Raw genomic sequence first — 14,748 nt, 5'->3', positions numbered from 1 at the left:
TGTTGGCATATATATCCCGAGCAACTGTTATATTGAAACGATCAAGGGTTGAGTGGGAATCCCAACTATCCAGTGCAGTTGAATGCAAGACGTTTTTCGTTTTCGTTCGTAATATGCGTATAATGGAGGATCCAACATTATGCCTCAAGGCGACTTCCATTCCTCCAAGGCCGGTGTTAATGTCGGTGTCACCGTGTGATTGTGGTCCTCGTGAAACGAGATGTTCTCTCGCATCGCCACATAGTAGCTATCGGCATAGCCAAGTAGCGTCTCAATCTGTGTGCTGCGGTGGCCTTTGATGTGTGTGATTTCAATGCTTCCGTAGTTCACCAGAGCCCGACCGACCTCCTTGGGTTCCTCTCTGTGGTGGATAAAGTCCCCGTTCAAGGCATCTGGCGATGGCCGATCAACAACTACTAGCCGCACAGATTCCTGCTGTCCAAAATGGCCTTCAACCCCAACCACTCCAGCCGGGAGAAGGTTGGCATTATTCAAAAGTGCGTGGTATGCTCCGTGATCGATGTATAATGTACCATGGGGGTATAGTCCATGGAGTAACCAGAATGTCCGTGACTGAATCGGGGTATCCGAACGGATGAATCGGGTGTGGAGAGGGGCAGTGGGTGGCTCGTTTTGGTCGTCAGTTGCTACGCCATTGGACCGAGCCTCGAGATATTGTAGGTACTTCACAATGTCGTGAACGTTGCCTGGCTTTGAGCTCTTGGTGATGACTGTCGTGACACCAGCACTGGTTCCAAGCTTTGCAGCCACAATCTTCGTGCTCATGCCTCCAGTGCCAAGGGAGGAGCCTGCGGACGAGACGTCAGCCTCGAGAGAGGAGATATCGGTCACCACCTCAATGGGTTTTGCGTCTGGGTTGGTTCTGGGATTTGCTGAATAAAGACAATCGACATCGGTCATCAAAAACAGATAGTCAGCCTTGACCATAGCCGCTGTAATTGCAGAAAGGGTATCGTTGTCGCCAAATTTAATTTCCTGGCATGGGTCAGATAAGTGATTCACCCTTGAAGGGAAATTTCCTTACAGAAACGGCCAGGGTATCATTTTCGTTGACAATGGGAATCACTCCCATATCAAATAATTGACCAAATGTATTTTGCGCGTTAACATACTGGGTTCTCTGTATTGAGTGTCAGTGGAGAAACAGTCTGGAGCAGATATAAGAGTACATACATCAGCAATATCATTTCTCGTCAAAAGAATCTGAGCCACAGGGACACGAAGATGCGAGAATAGATTATCCCAAAGACTCATCAGTCGACATTGGCCAACTGCAGCGAGAGCCTATAGACTTCATTAGCAAATTTTCCACTGGATATGTTGTGTGGGCTTCGGTTTCTGTAGAATTGAAGACATACTTGTATACGGGGCAGATATGTCGGTCTTTCGTCCACATTCATCCTTCGCAGACCAACGCCCACGGCACCAGATGATACAAGGACGACCCGGTGGCCATCTCTGTGTAGCTTGGTTACCGTTTCCACGATCAATGTCAAGATAGAAAGAATCGGCTCGTGGGTTTTCTCGTCAACAATCGAACTCGTTCCTATTATATCGAGTGGTCAACACACGAGTCATCAGTAGATATAGATCCACGCACCTAATTTGATCACAATTGTGAGACCTGTTGAGGTCGCCATGACGCGAGTGCTAGCCCAAAGAAATCTCCTAGCAACGAAAAAAAATAAAGAAACAAACGAGAAGAATATAAAACGGCCTGTTCTGTTCACTGCCCCGCGATGAATCGCGGAAGAGCACTTTTTGCCTGATTCCGGCGCTGATTCTGCCAGTCACTACCGCCATTTGCGGAGGATCTCGCTTTATCGCGCGTAGTGATGCATGAATCTCGACACTCTACGATCGAAAATGACAAACTCCCAGTCGCCAGGTGCGACTGCACCTTCAAATGTGAAGCCCGATACTACAGGCTTCCTACCCGGTGATGACACCTGGACCCAATTCCGCAATATCTATTCCATCCTCACGGGCAAGATGTCCAACGAAGGAGTCGAAAAGTTCCGTGTCGCGCGAGACACTCGCAATGAAGAAGCGGACTGCAAGCGATGTGAGGATCAGCGAGATTATCTTCTTCAATATAGTGAGTCACTCGTCCAAGAGTTATCTGAGCCGGATACTGACAAGGTCAATTTATGAAGGTCCTACAATTCGATTCCTCAGCGAAAGCATTCAACAATTAGGAGGCGATCTTCACAGTCATAATATCTACTGTCGTCGCTGCACGGATCGAAAGGGCGGTGGCTTCGATCCGGAATATGGAATCTTGATCTGCGCAAATGAGATGAAGGACCAGGGACACCTCGAAGATACCATGGCCCATGAGATGGTTCATGCATTTGACCACCTCAGGTTCAAGGTGAATTGGTCTGATAATTTGCGGCACGCGGCGTGTACCGAGGTATGTTTTATTTTTGTCGTTTTGATAGGTCAATGTTCGCTAAATCCCCTCTAGATTCGGGCTAGTTCGCTCAGCGGCGAGTGCAGATGGGCACGCGAATTCTTCCGAAGAGGGCAGTGGAAGCTTACACAACAGCACCAAGAGTGTGTCCGACGGAGAGCCATCCTCTCTGTGCGAGCACGACCGACTTGCAAAGACGAAGCCCATGCCACAAGGGTCGTCAATGAAGTCTGGGACAGCTGTTTCAGGGACACACGCCCATTTGATGAGATATACCGATGATACCACAACCGTAGCGTTGTACTACACATTCTCCACCCTTTTGTATGATAGATATTGTTTGGATGTACTATATTTTATGGGTTTCACTAGCGACGGAAACCTTTTCGCCTATCTACTCGATTTTTTTTGGGATTTTATACGAGCAAAAATCGACGCAGCTATATATCGTCCGATTGAGGGCACCAGAGGTGAGATGAGATCAAAACATATAGTCTATGATAGTGGTTGTCACTGAATTCCGGGAACACAACCTACAGGTCTAGTCCTGTACTACTCTCTGCCCTACGTTCTGGTGATAAGTGAAAAATATGCCAGAGATCACAGCTAGCTGTGCCTATTTGTCGAGTTGTTTGGATGTATCATGTTGTATTGAACACGTCGGAGGCGAAATAAAATTAAGATCAAAATATCGCCATATCGCGAGTACCTCTCCGGCTTAACTCCCAAGACAAACCCAACACGCCGTGAAAATGCTTGCAGGCTCAGAACACCAAAACTCCACATGAGAAACATGAAAAGAAACGATAACCAGAACTCCCAGAAACTCTGTAATGCAAGGGACAAGTCATGGTTCATGCTTTGCCCTCCTTGGAAGAACCTGAGCTTCGCTTCACAGTTCGATCGTCTTTCTCACAGTGCTTGACAATCCAAGGATGACGTTGGATCTCCTCGAGCGGGATTCTCTTCGCGGGATCAAGAACAAGAAGCTAGATATTATGTGAGCAAGCGGCCTTGTATATTGGCAGAGAAATAAGCACACCTTCTTGATAAGATCCTTCGCCTCCGGGCTCACGAAGGATGGGACAGACATATCTGCTCTGGTAATCCGACGTTGTGTCATGACAGGGGTATCCTCGAACGGAGCCTCGCCGACCAAAAACTCATAAGTCAAGACACCTAGACTCCATAAGTCCACCTTCTCGCTGTAGTAGTTGTCCTTGGAACCATGATTGAGCATCTCTGGGGGCAAGTAATCGAGAGTTCCACACATCGTTTGGCGTCGGTTGTTGGGGGCGTGGACGCTCCAGCCGAAATCACTGATTTTGATCTCTCCATGAATGCCAACAAGGATGTTCTCGGGCTTGATATCACGGTGCATGACGTGCTTTTTATGTAGGTATTTTAATGCTGCAGCCATCTGCGCAATATATTGGGCGGCCTTCCATTCCGGGAACCGATGCTCCTTGCGAAGGTGCTTGTACAGCTCACCACGGCCAGCAAACTCGAGAATCAAAAAGATTCGTTTGCTGTCATGGAAGTGACCATAGAGCCTCAAGACATTAGGGTGACGTAGGTTACTCTGAATCTCGATTTCACGCCTGACTTGCTTCTGGACACCACCCTGTTGCAGCTCAGACTTGTGCAGCACCTTCAGTGCACAGACGAAGCCAGAGGAACGTTCTTTGGCAAGATAAACACGCCCAAACTTGCCCTTGCCCAATGGTTTACCGATTTCAAACATTCCCAAGTGCAGTTCCTTGGGGACAGTTGGCTGCTCGCAGAGGGAAGAAGATGTGCGCTGGTCACCGTTTTCATCGGTGCTTCGGGTCACCAATGCGCCATGGGATCCCCTACCTGGCGAGGCTGGAAGATTCATGGCATTTGCCTTATTTTCATTATTATTTTGAAGAGCCAATTTCAGTAGTTGAGCTCGATTCGAATTGCTGTTTGACTGGGTTGAAGAGACCGGGGCCTTGGTAAGTCAGATCAGCAAGGTAGATCTCCAACCAGATAGCATTGAGTGAAGTACCTTTTGCTTGCCATAGGTTCGATCATTGTTTCCATTTTCCTTTTCATCTTTCATAGACAGATGCTCAAACCGAGCTTCGAGCGTTTTGGTCGTCGCCATGGTGAGACGGTGTATGGGACTAATGAGAGGCGAAAATAGGGATGGGAAGAAAGGGAATCGTATAGAAAGTATCCAAATCTGAGTTTATGTTTACTCCAGTGCAATCATGATCATTTTCCACGGGGTCAGTCGTTCGATGGGGGAATACCACAAAGATGGAGAGAGAAACAGAAGCATGGGTGTTTGGGCGATCTCCAGATCGTCACCCCAGCAACGCCCGGCTGATGTAATATGTGTACCCTATCACACCGCCATTCTCTCCGCTCTCGGCGCCTATGTATATCCTCCGTGCCAATAATATACCCAAAGAGTATATTGTATTTACAGCTCGAGATGACTACATTCTATGCTAAGTGAATATTTTGAATTAAATGGGACATAAATTTACCAGAAAGAAAAAAAAAAGTTGAAAAGGACAGACCCATCGACTGTCAATATCAAATCAAAGCCTCTTGAGCCATTAACTATTCTGCCGTTGCAGGGTCGGACCGCCTCTTTCTCCGTCCGTGGGGTTATCGCTATCAGTTCCGATCGCAAACCTGTGGACATTTATACATAGCCCTGGAGGTCCTCAGCTGGTCTTGATCTCTTGTTCTTGTCAAGCTCTAACCATGGCAACAATATGTGCCACAGTCTCCCCGGAGGCGAAGAAACCCAAATCGATCACCATCAACGGGTTTCGAATCTCAACACAGAAGCTGCCCATTCTTAAAGCCGACCCGATCGAAGAAATGACCCAGAAACTCGGCATTGCACCCCCGGAAATGATTTTTGGTGATAATTATGTTGCAATAGAGCATGAGAAGAGTAATTGGGGCATCGATTTCAATGCGTTTGACGCCTTGGACTTGGTGGACAAGACTGGTCAATCCATGCTCCAGGTCGCGTACTCGGGAGAATGGCAAAAGAGCAGGTATTTTCGCAGCCCCTAGCTTGCACTTAATCTATCATTGCGACTAATGACCGGGTATCCAGAGAGAAAACCCATGAAGGGATTAAAGAAGTCGTGAAGCCGTTCGATTGGTCATATAGCACCGACTACAAGGGCACCCTCCATCCTAATGCGCGGCCATTCGAGCCCACGACGAAACCCATTCCGATTGAACTATTGAAACGCCCAGACCCCATCCTATTTTTTGATGAGGTTGTTCTCTATGAAGACGAGTTGGCGGACAATGGGATTACCATGCTGTCTTGCAAGATCCGAGTCATGCCAGGAAGACTCCTTTTATTGACCAGATTCTTCATGAGGCTTGACCACGTCTTGATTCGACTCCGTGACACTCGAGTCTATGTGGACTTTGCGACAGGTGAAGTTATTCGGGAATATCTCTCAAAGGAGTGTGAATATGAGAAAGTTCGACAGGTAGGTCTGCTGATTGGATGAACGTGGATGTATGTTTGATCTGACAACAATCTACAGATGCTAGCAGCAACCAGAGACGATATTCCGGCTTTCTTGAGAGATCCAAATCGACTCTCTGAGATTCTCCCTCTTGTAGAAAAGCACTCCGAGCGATTGGTGCTAGGTGATTGAGAGATCTACCCTCCATATTCTGGCTATGCGCGGGGAGTAGCCAACCATCGGGCTTGGTTAGAGATATCAATGTTACTGGGACGGTCGTCATTCAGAAACTGATCGTCTCCACAAACAAAATACACCACTCGATCATGACGACGCCTGAACGTTGGGAATGAAAATGCTCCGGATCCGCCCACATGAGTCTTTTGTTAGACTTCATTAGTTGGGTTGCAGGACTACTACCACAATTAATGATCAAATCCATGAGATACATTCAAACGCAGGTGAACATGAGTGGGACTAAAGCTTAAGTTCAATAGCACCATACCATCAACCGAATAACCAGCAGGAGCTCTACGTAGAATATAAAAGTGCAAAAAGTAATCCAGTTCAGTGCAAGCTTGCAAGGTTATGTGCAGATACACACCAGTGTAAGAGGACTATGTGATTTCAATCGAGGCCCAAAGTACTCTTGTCTTCCGGGCTCACCTTCGGAACAAACAATGCAAACACAATTTATCAAGAAAAAGATCAAGATCACCAATCACGAGAGACCAATTCACGAATTCCACATCCTCAACAATGTCATCCAGGAGACTATCAACACTATGGGCGCGCGAAATTCGCAGGTCCCAGAACCTCTGCCTTTCCAGATCCGCTATTCGCAGTCCGATATCACTGGTCTCCGCCTCGTGCGCGTCTATGGAACAGCCATTGAAATCGACCACCACTCGATCATATTCGCAAAGCAGGGTCTCTGACTTGGCCAAAGACTTCTCCCGGAGACCCGGAAATGCTGCCGAGACTTATGTCGCGTATGGCATGACACAGAAGCTATTTGAGGCCTGTTCCAGCCAAGCGGATTACAAAATCCCCCAAGCGTCGCAAAAGGGAGCCGAGGTCCCGAAAACGGAAGCTGGTGAGGATCTTGGTGTTGGAGAGGGTTGGTGGTATAAAGGTGAGATAATTCTAGCGGTTCTCTGGCTTGGGCTGTAATCTGGTTTGAAGACAAGCTAATTCCCGTAGAGCTCGGCCTCTTGCCAACCTTTTCTACCTGGTCCCAGGTGACTCTCCTTCACATGTACCTCTTGACAGTTCGCCTTCGTGCCCTGCCCCATCGCGATAGCGTTACTACCTACTCCCGCCACTTGATCGACCACTTTTCGCATGAAGCAGAGCACCGCATGGACACGTATCATGATCTGGGTAGTCGCACTATTCGCAATAAATACCTGAAGGATCTGTTCATTCAATGGCGCGGAATCATTGCTGCATATGATGAAGGGTTGGCCAAAGGCGATGCGGTGCTGGGCGCCGCTGTCTGGAGAAACCTCTGGAAGGGAAATCAGACCGGACCGGATGGGAAAGAAGAAATTGACTGGGCTAAGGTTGCCCAGGTGGTGGCCTACATGCGCCGAGTCTTGTCGGAGTTATCAAAGAAGGACGAAGTGGATCTTGTTTTTGCTCTTGGACGTGACCAGAAGAACACTGGCATCTTTGAGTATTCGGAGACGGACAAGAAACTTGTTCAAGCAAACAAATGAGGGGATAGCCTCGCATAAGTGAGTGGTTTGACTTTGTAGTATTCGTTCTGCTATTTTACACCATTTGGTTATAAAGACATGTACAATATTTAATTGCCCTACTCTTTCTGCATAAGGATTTTTATTATTCGAGATAACGACACGGAAAAAAACCAAAGTGAGCCTTCACTATCTATTACTCTACTTGAGCAAAACAAAACACAGAGAGGAAGACCTAGTTGTCTTTCTTGCCAAACAGATCCTTTTCCACCATGCTCCGACAGATAGGGTGATAAAAGTCCTTGTACTTCTCGAATGTTGCGAGGGCGACAGGGCGATTGATCTTCTGGAGATTGCGGAACCTAGAAAGCCAAAGAAAAGGGCAAGGTCAGTGTCAAGAACAGAATCTATGATTAGGACGGGGCCATCTTACAAAGGTCGCACAAACTTCATCCGTCCAATGCGGCCCAGCAACTCGGTTGTTGGCTCAATGACGCTGTCATCTCCTGCTTTCATGCCAACCTGGCAGTAAAGGTTCGAAACCTCGATATTCTCACTCTTGGTAAAACCATAGACATCACCCATCAACTTCGAGATCTTGGGGCTGAGAGGTCTCTCTAGCAAGAGCATCTGCTCTAGGAAGACAACCAACTGGTTTGCGGTCAAGCCCTTGATGTCGCTGATATGAGGCTGGAAGGAAGAGTCGGGAAGGGACTGCCACTTCTTGGAAAGTTCATAGACAACGTCCACCATAGATGTGTCAAAGCTTGGCTTGGGGGGTAAACCTGGCGCGTAGAACCACTTGTCCCAATCCAGTTCTTCCAAGAGCTTAGAAGCCTCGGCATCTGACTTGAAGAAGTCCAGAATCAGTGCTTTGAACTCATAGGAGTCGAGCGATTTGCACTTGAAGGTTGTGAAATACTGCGAGAGAGAAAAAAAGGGAAAAGGTCAATGGAAGAAACCGAACACGAGAGGAGAGATTGCGTACGTGAGGGATGAACTTGTCGAACTTTGGCTTGCCAACAAGATTCTCAAGGTAGAACAAGAAGTTGAAGCCCTTCTCATAAGGAACACTTGAGAATGCATCGTCGGGATCCTTGCCCTTCAGGTCAACAATAAGTTTAGTAAACTCATGATCGTCACCAAAATGCTCGACAGCGTCAGTCAGAGATTTCCACCCAATGATGGCCGAAAAGTGGCGATAAGATTCGCCGTGAATGGCAGCCAAGATCCGTCTCTCAAGGTAAACGGTCCAGCCTTCATTCAACCAGAAATGCTCCCACGAGGCATTGGTAACCAGGTTACCACTCCAGCTATGAGCCAATTCGTGTGCAATGACATCGATGTTCTCACGGTCCTGGGGGAGGTATTAGTCACGGTCCATCTAGTCATTCCACAGAGTATACTATATACCTTCGAGATGATACTCGGGGTTGCAAAAGTGAAAATCGGGTTCTCCATGCCGCCATACGGGAAACTGGGCGGCAGGATCAAAACGTTGTACTCGCCCCAGGCATAAGGGTAAACAATTTTCTGTACAAAGTCAGAATTGACTCTTTAACATGAGAAGAACATAGGTTGTGTACCTCGATTGTTGTGATGAAGTTCTCGGTATCAGCCTCGAGCTCCCATTTGCATTCTTCCAGCTTGTCAGGGCTGGTTGCAACGACACTCCGGGGTCCAATTGGAGCCTCAGCGACATCACTGTGGAGTTCTGCGTTAATGAACGGTACCTTTGGCAATGGTGGAGGAATTCTTACCCGCTAGCAATAGCAAAGAGGTAGCTGGGGATTGGCACCGACTGATGGAAGCGATACAGTTCGTGGTCCGCCTTTGATTCCATGGACGACTTGCGAATTGGCAGGCCGCTGGTCATGACCGGCAGGGGGGATGTAATGTTGAAGTCAAAGGTGGCTTTGACATCCGGAGTGTCCTGACAAGGGAAGACAGACCGCGCGTGAATTGCCTGGCATTGGGAGACTAGGCAATTTTGTCAGCTACTGGAGCTCCAGGAAAAGCTCATGATTACCACATACACATGTATGGATGTTTCTTGTTTGAGGTTTGCGCAGGCGTCAGCCACTGCAACGCAGTGCACTTGTCGGTGGTTTTCACCTCGATCTATGATTGAATGAGATAGAGCTTCATGAGGAGAACGCTTGCAAAACATACATCAACCTCAACGGTGCCATTCAACTTGACGGGCTTATCAAGACTAATCTTTAAAGGCACACCATAGGGCTCCAGCCGGGGGAGAAACTCCCACTTGGAAGGCTGGCCATCCACCTTGACCGCACCGATATCGAGATGGCTAGTATCCAGAATAATCTCCTGGGATTCACCATCGGTGATCGACTTGAATTGATGAACCACATTCCCTACCAGCTTCTTCTGGTCGAACAGAATATCGAAATTGGCCGTGATATGGGTAGAACGCCAGTTGTTGTAGTTGCTCACGGTGTTCGGATCCCGCGGAGGATTGATATTAGCCATAGTGCGAATTGAGGCGAATCTCACCGTGATAGAACGTAGACTGAAGTTCAAGTTCCGAGTTAAGGAACGACCTAAGGTGGGATTCATGGAGGTTGGGGGAATTTTTTCCCCCTCCCATTTTCCGTATCTAAGCGTTCAACTTATCAACTTATATGCCCATGGACATATAGTCGGGTTTTTCTTGGCTTTACATTTTATATTTAGATTCCTACTCAAGTTTTTAATCTTATATCTTTTTTATATCTTTTATATGTTATATGTATCCTATAAATCCTATAAATCCTATAATACTCTCTAATTTTACTTATAATAACCTATAATACCACTTTTATCCCTGTATATAGGTCTACGCTAGGGAGAAGTGTCCCCCTTTGTTTTTGTTTTTTTCCCCTCTCTTCTCCCTTAAGAATCCAAAATTCAGAATTGAAATAATCAAGACAAAATCCTCTCTTATTACTTCTAATCTTTCATATATTCTCGCATTGGTTTTTTTTTCCCCCCTTCCCACCGCCCGGCAACCCGGGAACCTCCCCTGAAGACTACAAACCCCCCTGACGAACCCCGAACCTAACCTTCACTATTATTCTGTTTAAAAGGGTTTTTTGCGCATGGTTCACGCAAATCCCGTGAGTTTGAATCCTCATCCTCGTAATTCGCAATATCCTAATCGTTTTTAGGTCAATTGAAATAATGTCTCTCAGCCTACTATTTTGAAACCCTCGAGCCCTACCGATTACGAAGCTATGTATTGAGACGGATAGGGGGTTTTCAAACCAATACCCTAGACATACGACATCCAACACTCCAGACTTGCGAAGAATGAGTGAAGACACACAGGACCTGGTTGCAGATACCCATTCCTTTCTATTGTGCTTGTCTGGTCGCGCATAGTGCCTCGAGGGTACACAGTCGCAAACACACTCGATATATTACATCTCCGACATCTAAATCATTCGCTAAACCTCAATCTTGCGAAAATGATTCACCACACGGCAGTGGATGATGATCCCAATTCATCCTATTTCAGACGTCCTTCTGGCCCCTTTGCATCGGAACCACCGTCTGGACCCCCCAACCGGCCTTCCTCTCGCTCGTCACGGCCTAGTTCTCGGGCTCGAATGGTAAAGCCGCCAGGTGCGGTCACACCCACTGGCCTCGGTGTGCTTACAGAGAATGTGGCAAACTTGTCCCCGGAGGGTCTCGGAGCGACTAGCCCTATCAAAGAAGGGCTAGGGAGTTTGAATCGATGGTCCCAATCAACGGCGTCTAGCAAAAGTCCCTCGGAGTATATCGGTCATCATCGTCGGGGGAGTTCGAAAATGTCAATGTCAGGTTACAACCGTGGACGGGGGAGCCACAGCCCCCAACGTGCGCCGGGGTTGAATGGGTTGCCGATGCTCGATCTGCCGGGGTTGGAGAAGTCTGCCATATTCAACAATGACTCAGCATCCCAACACCTCGATCTCTCATTTGCGGCCTCAAGCCATCTTTTTCAGCCCTCGACACATAGCCACCAAACAGATATTCCAATTGCTCGGACCAGTGGAGGGTCCATTTCTTTAAATGACGGGGAAGGAGACTCGGCGGCTATACAACATGGACAGACCCAAAAGGTGATGCTGTCAAAGGCACTTCAGAAAGCAAATACCGCAGTGCTTCTTGACAACGCCGCCAATTTTGAGGGTGCCATGGAAGCTTACACCGACGCTTGCAACTTGTTGCAGCTTGTCATGCTCCGTAGCAATGGGGGAGACGAAGAGAAACTCAAACTTCAAGAAATTCGAGACACATATATGCTCCGGGTCACGGAACTTCATCGTATGGACTTTCCTCTCCAGGAGAGTGATGATAAAGCTCTTCCAGATCGACCCCTCAGCCAAGAGTCATATGGAGAATTGCTTCATTCGACAAATGATGGACCTCATATTGAGAGCCAGCAGAGCTCGCCTCGTTCCAGCTTTGGGTTCCACCAGATCCCACTGGAAGAGGCAAAGGGTTTTTCCCTGGAAGCTGTTCCCCCTCGGCGACAATCCTTGAAGCCGTCTGCCTTGGAAGATCAACCCCGAACTATAGCATTGCTGACAGGAAGTCAGGAGGACACCAATGAATCCACTTCCTGGTTGGACACAATTGATGAATCGGGTGCTTCATCACCCTCATCGGCAAACTCCAAGGCGTCATCGGTGTACCTTCGTCGTCGGACAAGCCGTCGTCTCAGTAATGACACCGAGGCCGAATTTGATGCAGCCCTCGATGCGGCCGTGGAAGCTGCATATGATGAAGGTCTGGAGCCGGTGCTGGAGCACAAAGAAGAGGAAAGCGATGTTATTGTTTCAAATGCTCGCAGGAACATACAATTAGCGAAGCAAAGAGTGCGCGAGGCAGAACAGGAAGCAGAGGCAATGAACCGTGATCGTGAAATGCGCCGGATCCAGGAACAGACAACTTACGGGGATGACCCCATCATTTCCCGTAATTCGGAATATCTAGACGATGAAGCAGAGGAAGAGGAGCGTTTGCTAGAAGAGATGACCAAGGGCTACGTGATGGATGACTTTGAGTTCGGCATTCAGTCGAAGTCGGCACTCCCTCGAGAGTCGGATTCTAGCAACATGTCTGGGAGGACTTGGGAAAGCTCCGCAACGTCCAATGTCGCAAGCACTGGGGGTGCACTGTCTACGCTTGCAGAAGACGATGTGTTGCCACTAGGCGACCTAAGACCCGAACCATATACCATGCCCTCTTCTCCTCCATCTTCGGCTTTGCCGCCCCTTGCCAGCGTCATCCGACTTCCCAGCTCCTTCAAAGCGGGCCTCGATATCAAACCGCGCTGGTTCTATCGGCTCACTCGCCTCCTCTACGGGTCCAGGAGTGCGAGCCCGGAGACTATCCAGTCAGACTCGCGAGCTTAAAATCGAGACCAATACCCGCTCCTCTCGCGCTAATTCCAATGCATCATCGGCCTTGGAAAATTTTGCAACCCCACTAGCAAACCGCCCGCAACCGTTACCGAAAGACGAACCTTCTACCCATGGGGCCCGCTCCACTTTGCACCCGACACAACGTAACCCATCGGTGGGCTCTTTCACGGACCACGCCAGCCTCTCCAAAGCTCGTACCCATGAAGACAACGAGAATGAACTGCCACCCCTGCCGCTGTCAGCGCGGCCTATGGGCAAAGTACCCTCGGCTCCAGATGGATTGAACAAACTCCACTCAAATACAAAGCCTTTCCGAGCTCGGAATGCCTCTGTTCCGATTCAGATCCCTGATATGTGCCCGGAATCCCCAAGCACCCCGTGGAGCGGTGCATTCCCTGACACTCAAAGGGGCGCGACTAGCGGCGTTCCTGTTTTACCTACACCGACCCTGGCCAACTTCAACTTCAATCAAAATGGTCTGCCAAGCGGCGGATTAAACCTATTTGGTAGCAACATGCACTCATCTACAGCTCTTGGCCGTCCAAATTCATTGGTGGCCAATGCCCCGCTTCCTCTAGAGCCATGTCCAGAGTCTTTCCTGCTCCGCCCATTTTGGCTAATGAGATGTCTCTACCAGACACTCGCCCATCCTCAGGGTGGCTATCTGTCAGAGAAGCTCTTTATTCCTCGAGATGTCTGGCGTGTGAAAAATGTCAAACTGAAGGCCCTCGAAGAGAAAGTGTCTAACTGTGATCTTCTGACCGCCGCTCTGCTCAAATTGGCTCAGGTCGATACATATGATGCAGATGCGGTTCTGGAGGAGATGCAGTCGTTTGATACTATACTCGACCAAGTTCAGGTTCTCTTGACTAAGAAATTGGGTAATGACGTCGGAGTCCAAGCATCAATGCCATTGTTTAAGCCGGCTTCCACGCCGGATGAACCTGTTCAACCGGAAGCTGCGCCGAACAAGTCATACCTGACATGGAAAAGACTACGCGCAAAAACCTCCGGGCTTGGGACAACCACTCCGGTCCCCAGTTCTCGAGAAAGTAATAAGGACAATCTGATTCTCAACTCCGTCCCAATGACATCTGTACATGGCACACCTGCGAAGCGCAATGTTACCCAGCTTGAATTCTCTGGGCCCAACGCAAACTACATGGGGGCATTGGCGCGGCTTTTTGATGCTGCACAAGTGCTAGGTAAGAATTCTCTCGTCTATATGCCTTGACACCATTCTAATTCCATCATCAGAACAAATTGCTCAGCAGGTTGAGGATCCTGGACTCAAACATTCGTCTAAAACCCACGTTGGTCTGGAACTTAGCACACGACATGCTGCCGAATTCTTTGGCTTTTACATTTGTCGGTTCGCACTGGCTGATGTGGGCCTGATGCTCGACAAGTTCATCAAGCGAGGTAGCGAGTGGGTGTTAGTCTAGGAAGTATATGAAGCCATACGATAATTATCCCCCCTGAAAGCCAGTGGAGGCCTGGAGTTTTCCTGGGTCTTTTGATATTCCTGATGTCCATATTTGATCTCCCCCATGTCTTTTGAGATACCATGATTTTTAACCCGTGAGATATTTGATGATTTAAGAACATAATTGTCATGAGATGGGATTTTATCTAACGCCGTTTGTTTCTTGCTCATATAAACTGTTTATTTTGGGTGATCTTGCCTCGGTGCGAGCCCTAACGACACACTTTAATGCATA

At 48.2% G+C, this 14,748-nt stretch overlaps 7 protein-coding genes across 7 annotated transcripts; 4 read left to right on the top strand and 3 right to left on the bottom strand.

Moving 5' to 3' along the window:
* Positions 1–144: 144 nt before the first annotated feature.
* On the bottom strand, positions 145–1,661 carry N7517_007926 (glutamate 5-kinase; the record flags this gene model as incomplete). Its single annotated transcript, XM_056725656.1, has 5 exons — positions 145–996; positions 1,046–1,141; positions 1,195–1,305; positions 1,380–1,567; positions 1,622–1,661. 5 exons carry the CDS (start codon positions 1,659–1,661, stop codon positions 145–147), a joined length of 1,287 nt encoding a protein of 428 aa, XP_056576507.1.
* A 226-nt stretch (positions 1,662–1,887) lies between these two features.
* On the top strand, positions 1,888–2,719 carry N7517_007925 (mitochondrial inner membrane protease ATP23; the record flags this gene model as incomplete). The annotated part of the gene is made up of 3 exons (XM_056725655.1): positions 1,888–2,119; positions 2,178–2,437; positions 2,492–2,719. 3 exons carry the CDS (start codon positions 1,888–1,890, stop codon positions 2,717–2,719), a joined length of 720 nt encoding a protein of 239 aa, XP_056576506.1.
* A 572-nt stretch (positions 2,720–3,291) lies between these two features.
* On the bottom strand, positions 3,292–4,568 carry N7517_007924 (aurora family serine/threonine-protein kinase; the record flags this gene model as incomplete). Its single annotated transcript, XM_056725654.1, has 3 exons — positions 3,292–3,426; positions 3,480–4,412; positions 4,470–4,568. The coding sequence occupies 3 exons, from the start codon at positions 4,566–4,568 to the stop codon at positions 3,292–3,294; spliced, it is 1,167 nt and encodes a 388-aa protein (XP_056576505.1).
* A 611-nt stretch (positions 4,569–5,179) lies between these two features.
* On the top strand, positions 5,180–6,105 carry N7517_007923 (TIP41 family protein; the record flags this gene model as incomplete). Its single annotated transcript, XM_056725653.1, has 3 exons — positions 5,180–5,481; positions 5,544–5,934; positions 5,992–6,105. The coding sequence occupies 3 exons, from the start codon at positions 5,180–5,182 to the stop codon at positions 6,103–6,105; spliced, it is 807 nt and encodes a 268-aa protein (XP_056576504.1).
* A 567-nt stretch (positions 6,106–6,672) lies between these two features.
* On the top strand, positions 6,673–7,634 carry N7517_007922 (uncharacterized protein; the record flags this gene model as incomplete). The annotated part of the gene is made up of 2 exons (XM_056725652.1): positions 6,673–7,048; positions 7,117–7,634. The coding sequence occupies 2 exons, from the start codon at positions 6,673–6,675 to the stop codon at positions 7,632–7,634; spliced, it is 894 nt and encodes a 297-aa protein (XP_056576503.1).
* A 214-nt stretch (positions 7,635–7,848) lies between these two features.
* N7517_007921 (bifunctional aminopeptidase/epoxide hydrolase) lies at positions 7,849–10,232 on the bottom strand (the record flags this gene model as incomplete). Its single annotated transcript, XM_056725651.1, has 8 exons — positions 7,849–7,975; positions 8,047–8,534; positions 8,602–8,970; positions 9,027–9,146; positions 9,200–9,317; positions 9,374–9,593; positions 9,650–9,734; positions 9,786–10,232. Coding segments are annotated over 8 exons (1,974 nt in total), but the record flags the coding sequence as incomplete, so codon positions are not given.
* Positions 10,233–11,083: 851 nt separating this feature from the next.
* N7517_007920 (uncharacterized protein) lies at positions 11,084–14,472 on the top strand (the record flags this gene model as incomplete). The annotated part of the gene is made up of 3 exons (XM_056725650.1): positions 11,084–12,969; positions 13,001–14,232; positions 14,285–14,472. 3 exons carry the CDS (start codon positions 11,084–11,086, stop codon positions 14,470–14,472), a joined length of 3,306 nt encoding a protein of 1,101 aa, XP_056576501.1.
* Positions 14,473–14,748: the final 276 nt, after the last annotated feature.

This window comes from Penicillium concentricum (assembly GCF_028827145.1).
Source record: "Penicillium concentricum strain IBT 3081 chromosome Unknown utg000003l_segment0_segment0, whole genome shotgun sequence".
Taxonomy (NCBI): domain Eukaryota; kingdom Fungi; phylum Ascomycota; class Eurotiomycetes; order Eurotiales; family Aspergillaceae; genus Penicillium; species Penicillium concentricum.
The sequence above is the reverse complement of the archived record's forward strand: the minus strand, read 5'-3'. Positions and strand labels throughout refer to the sequence as shown.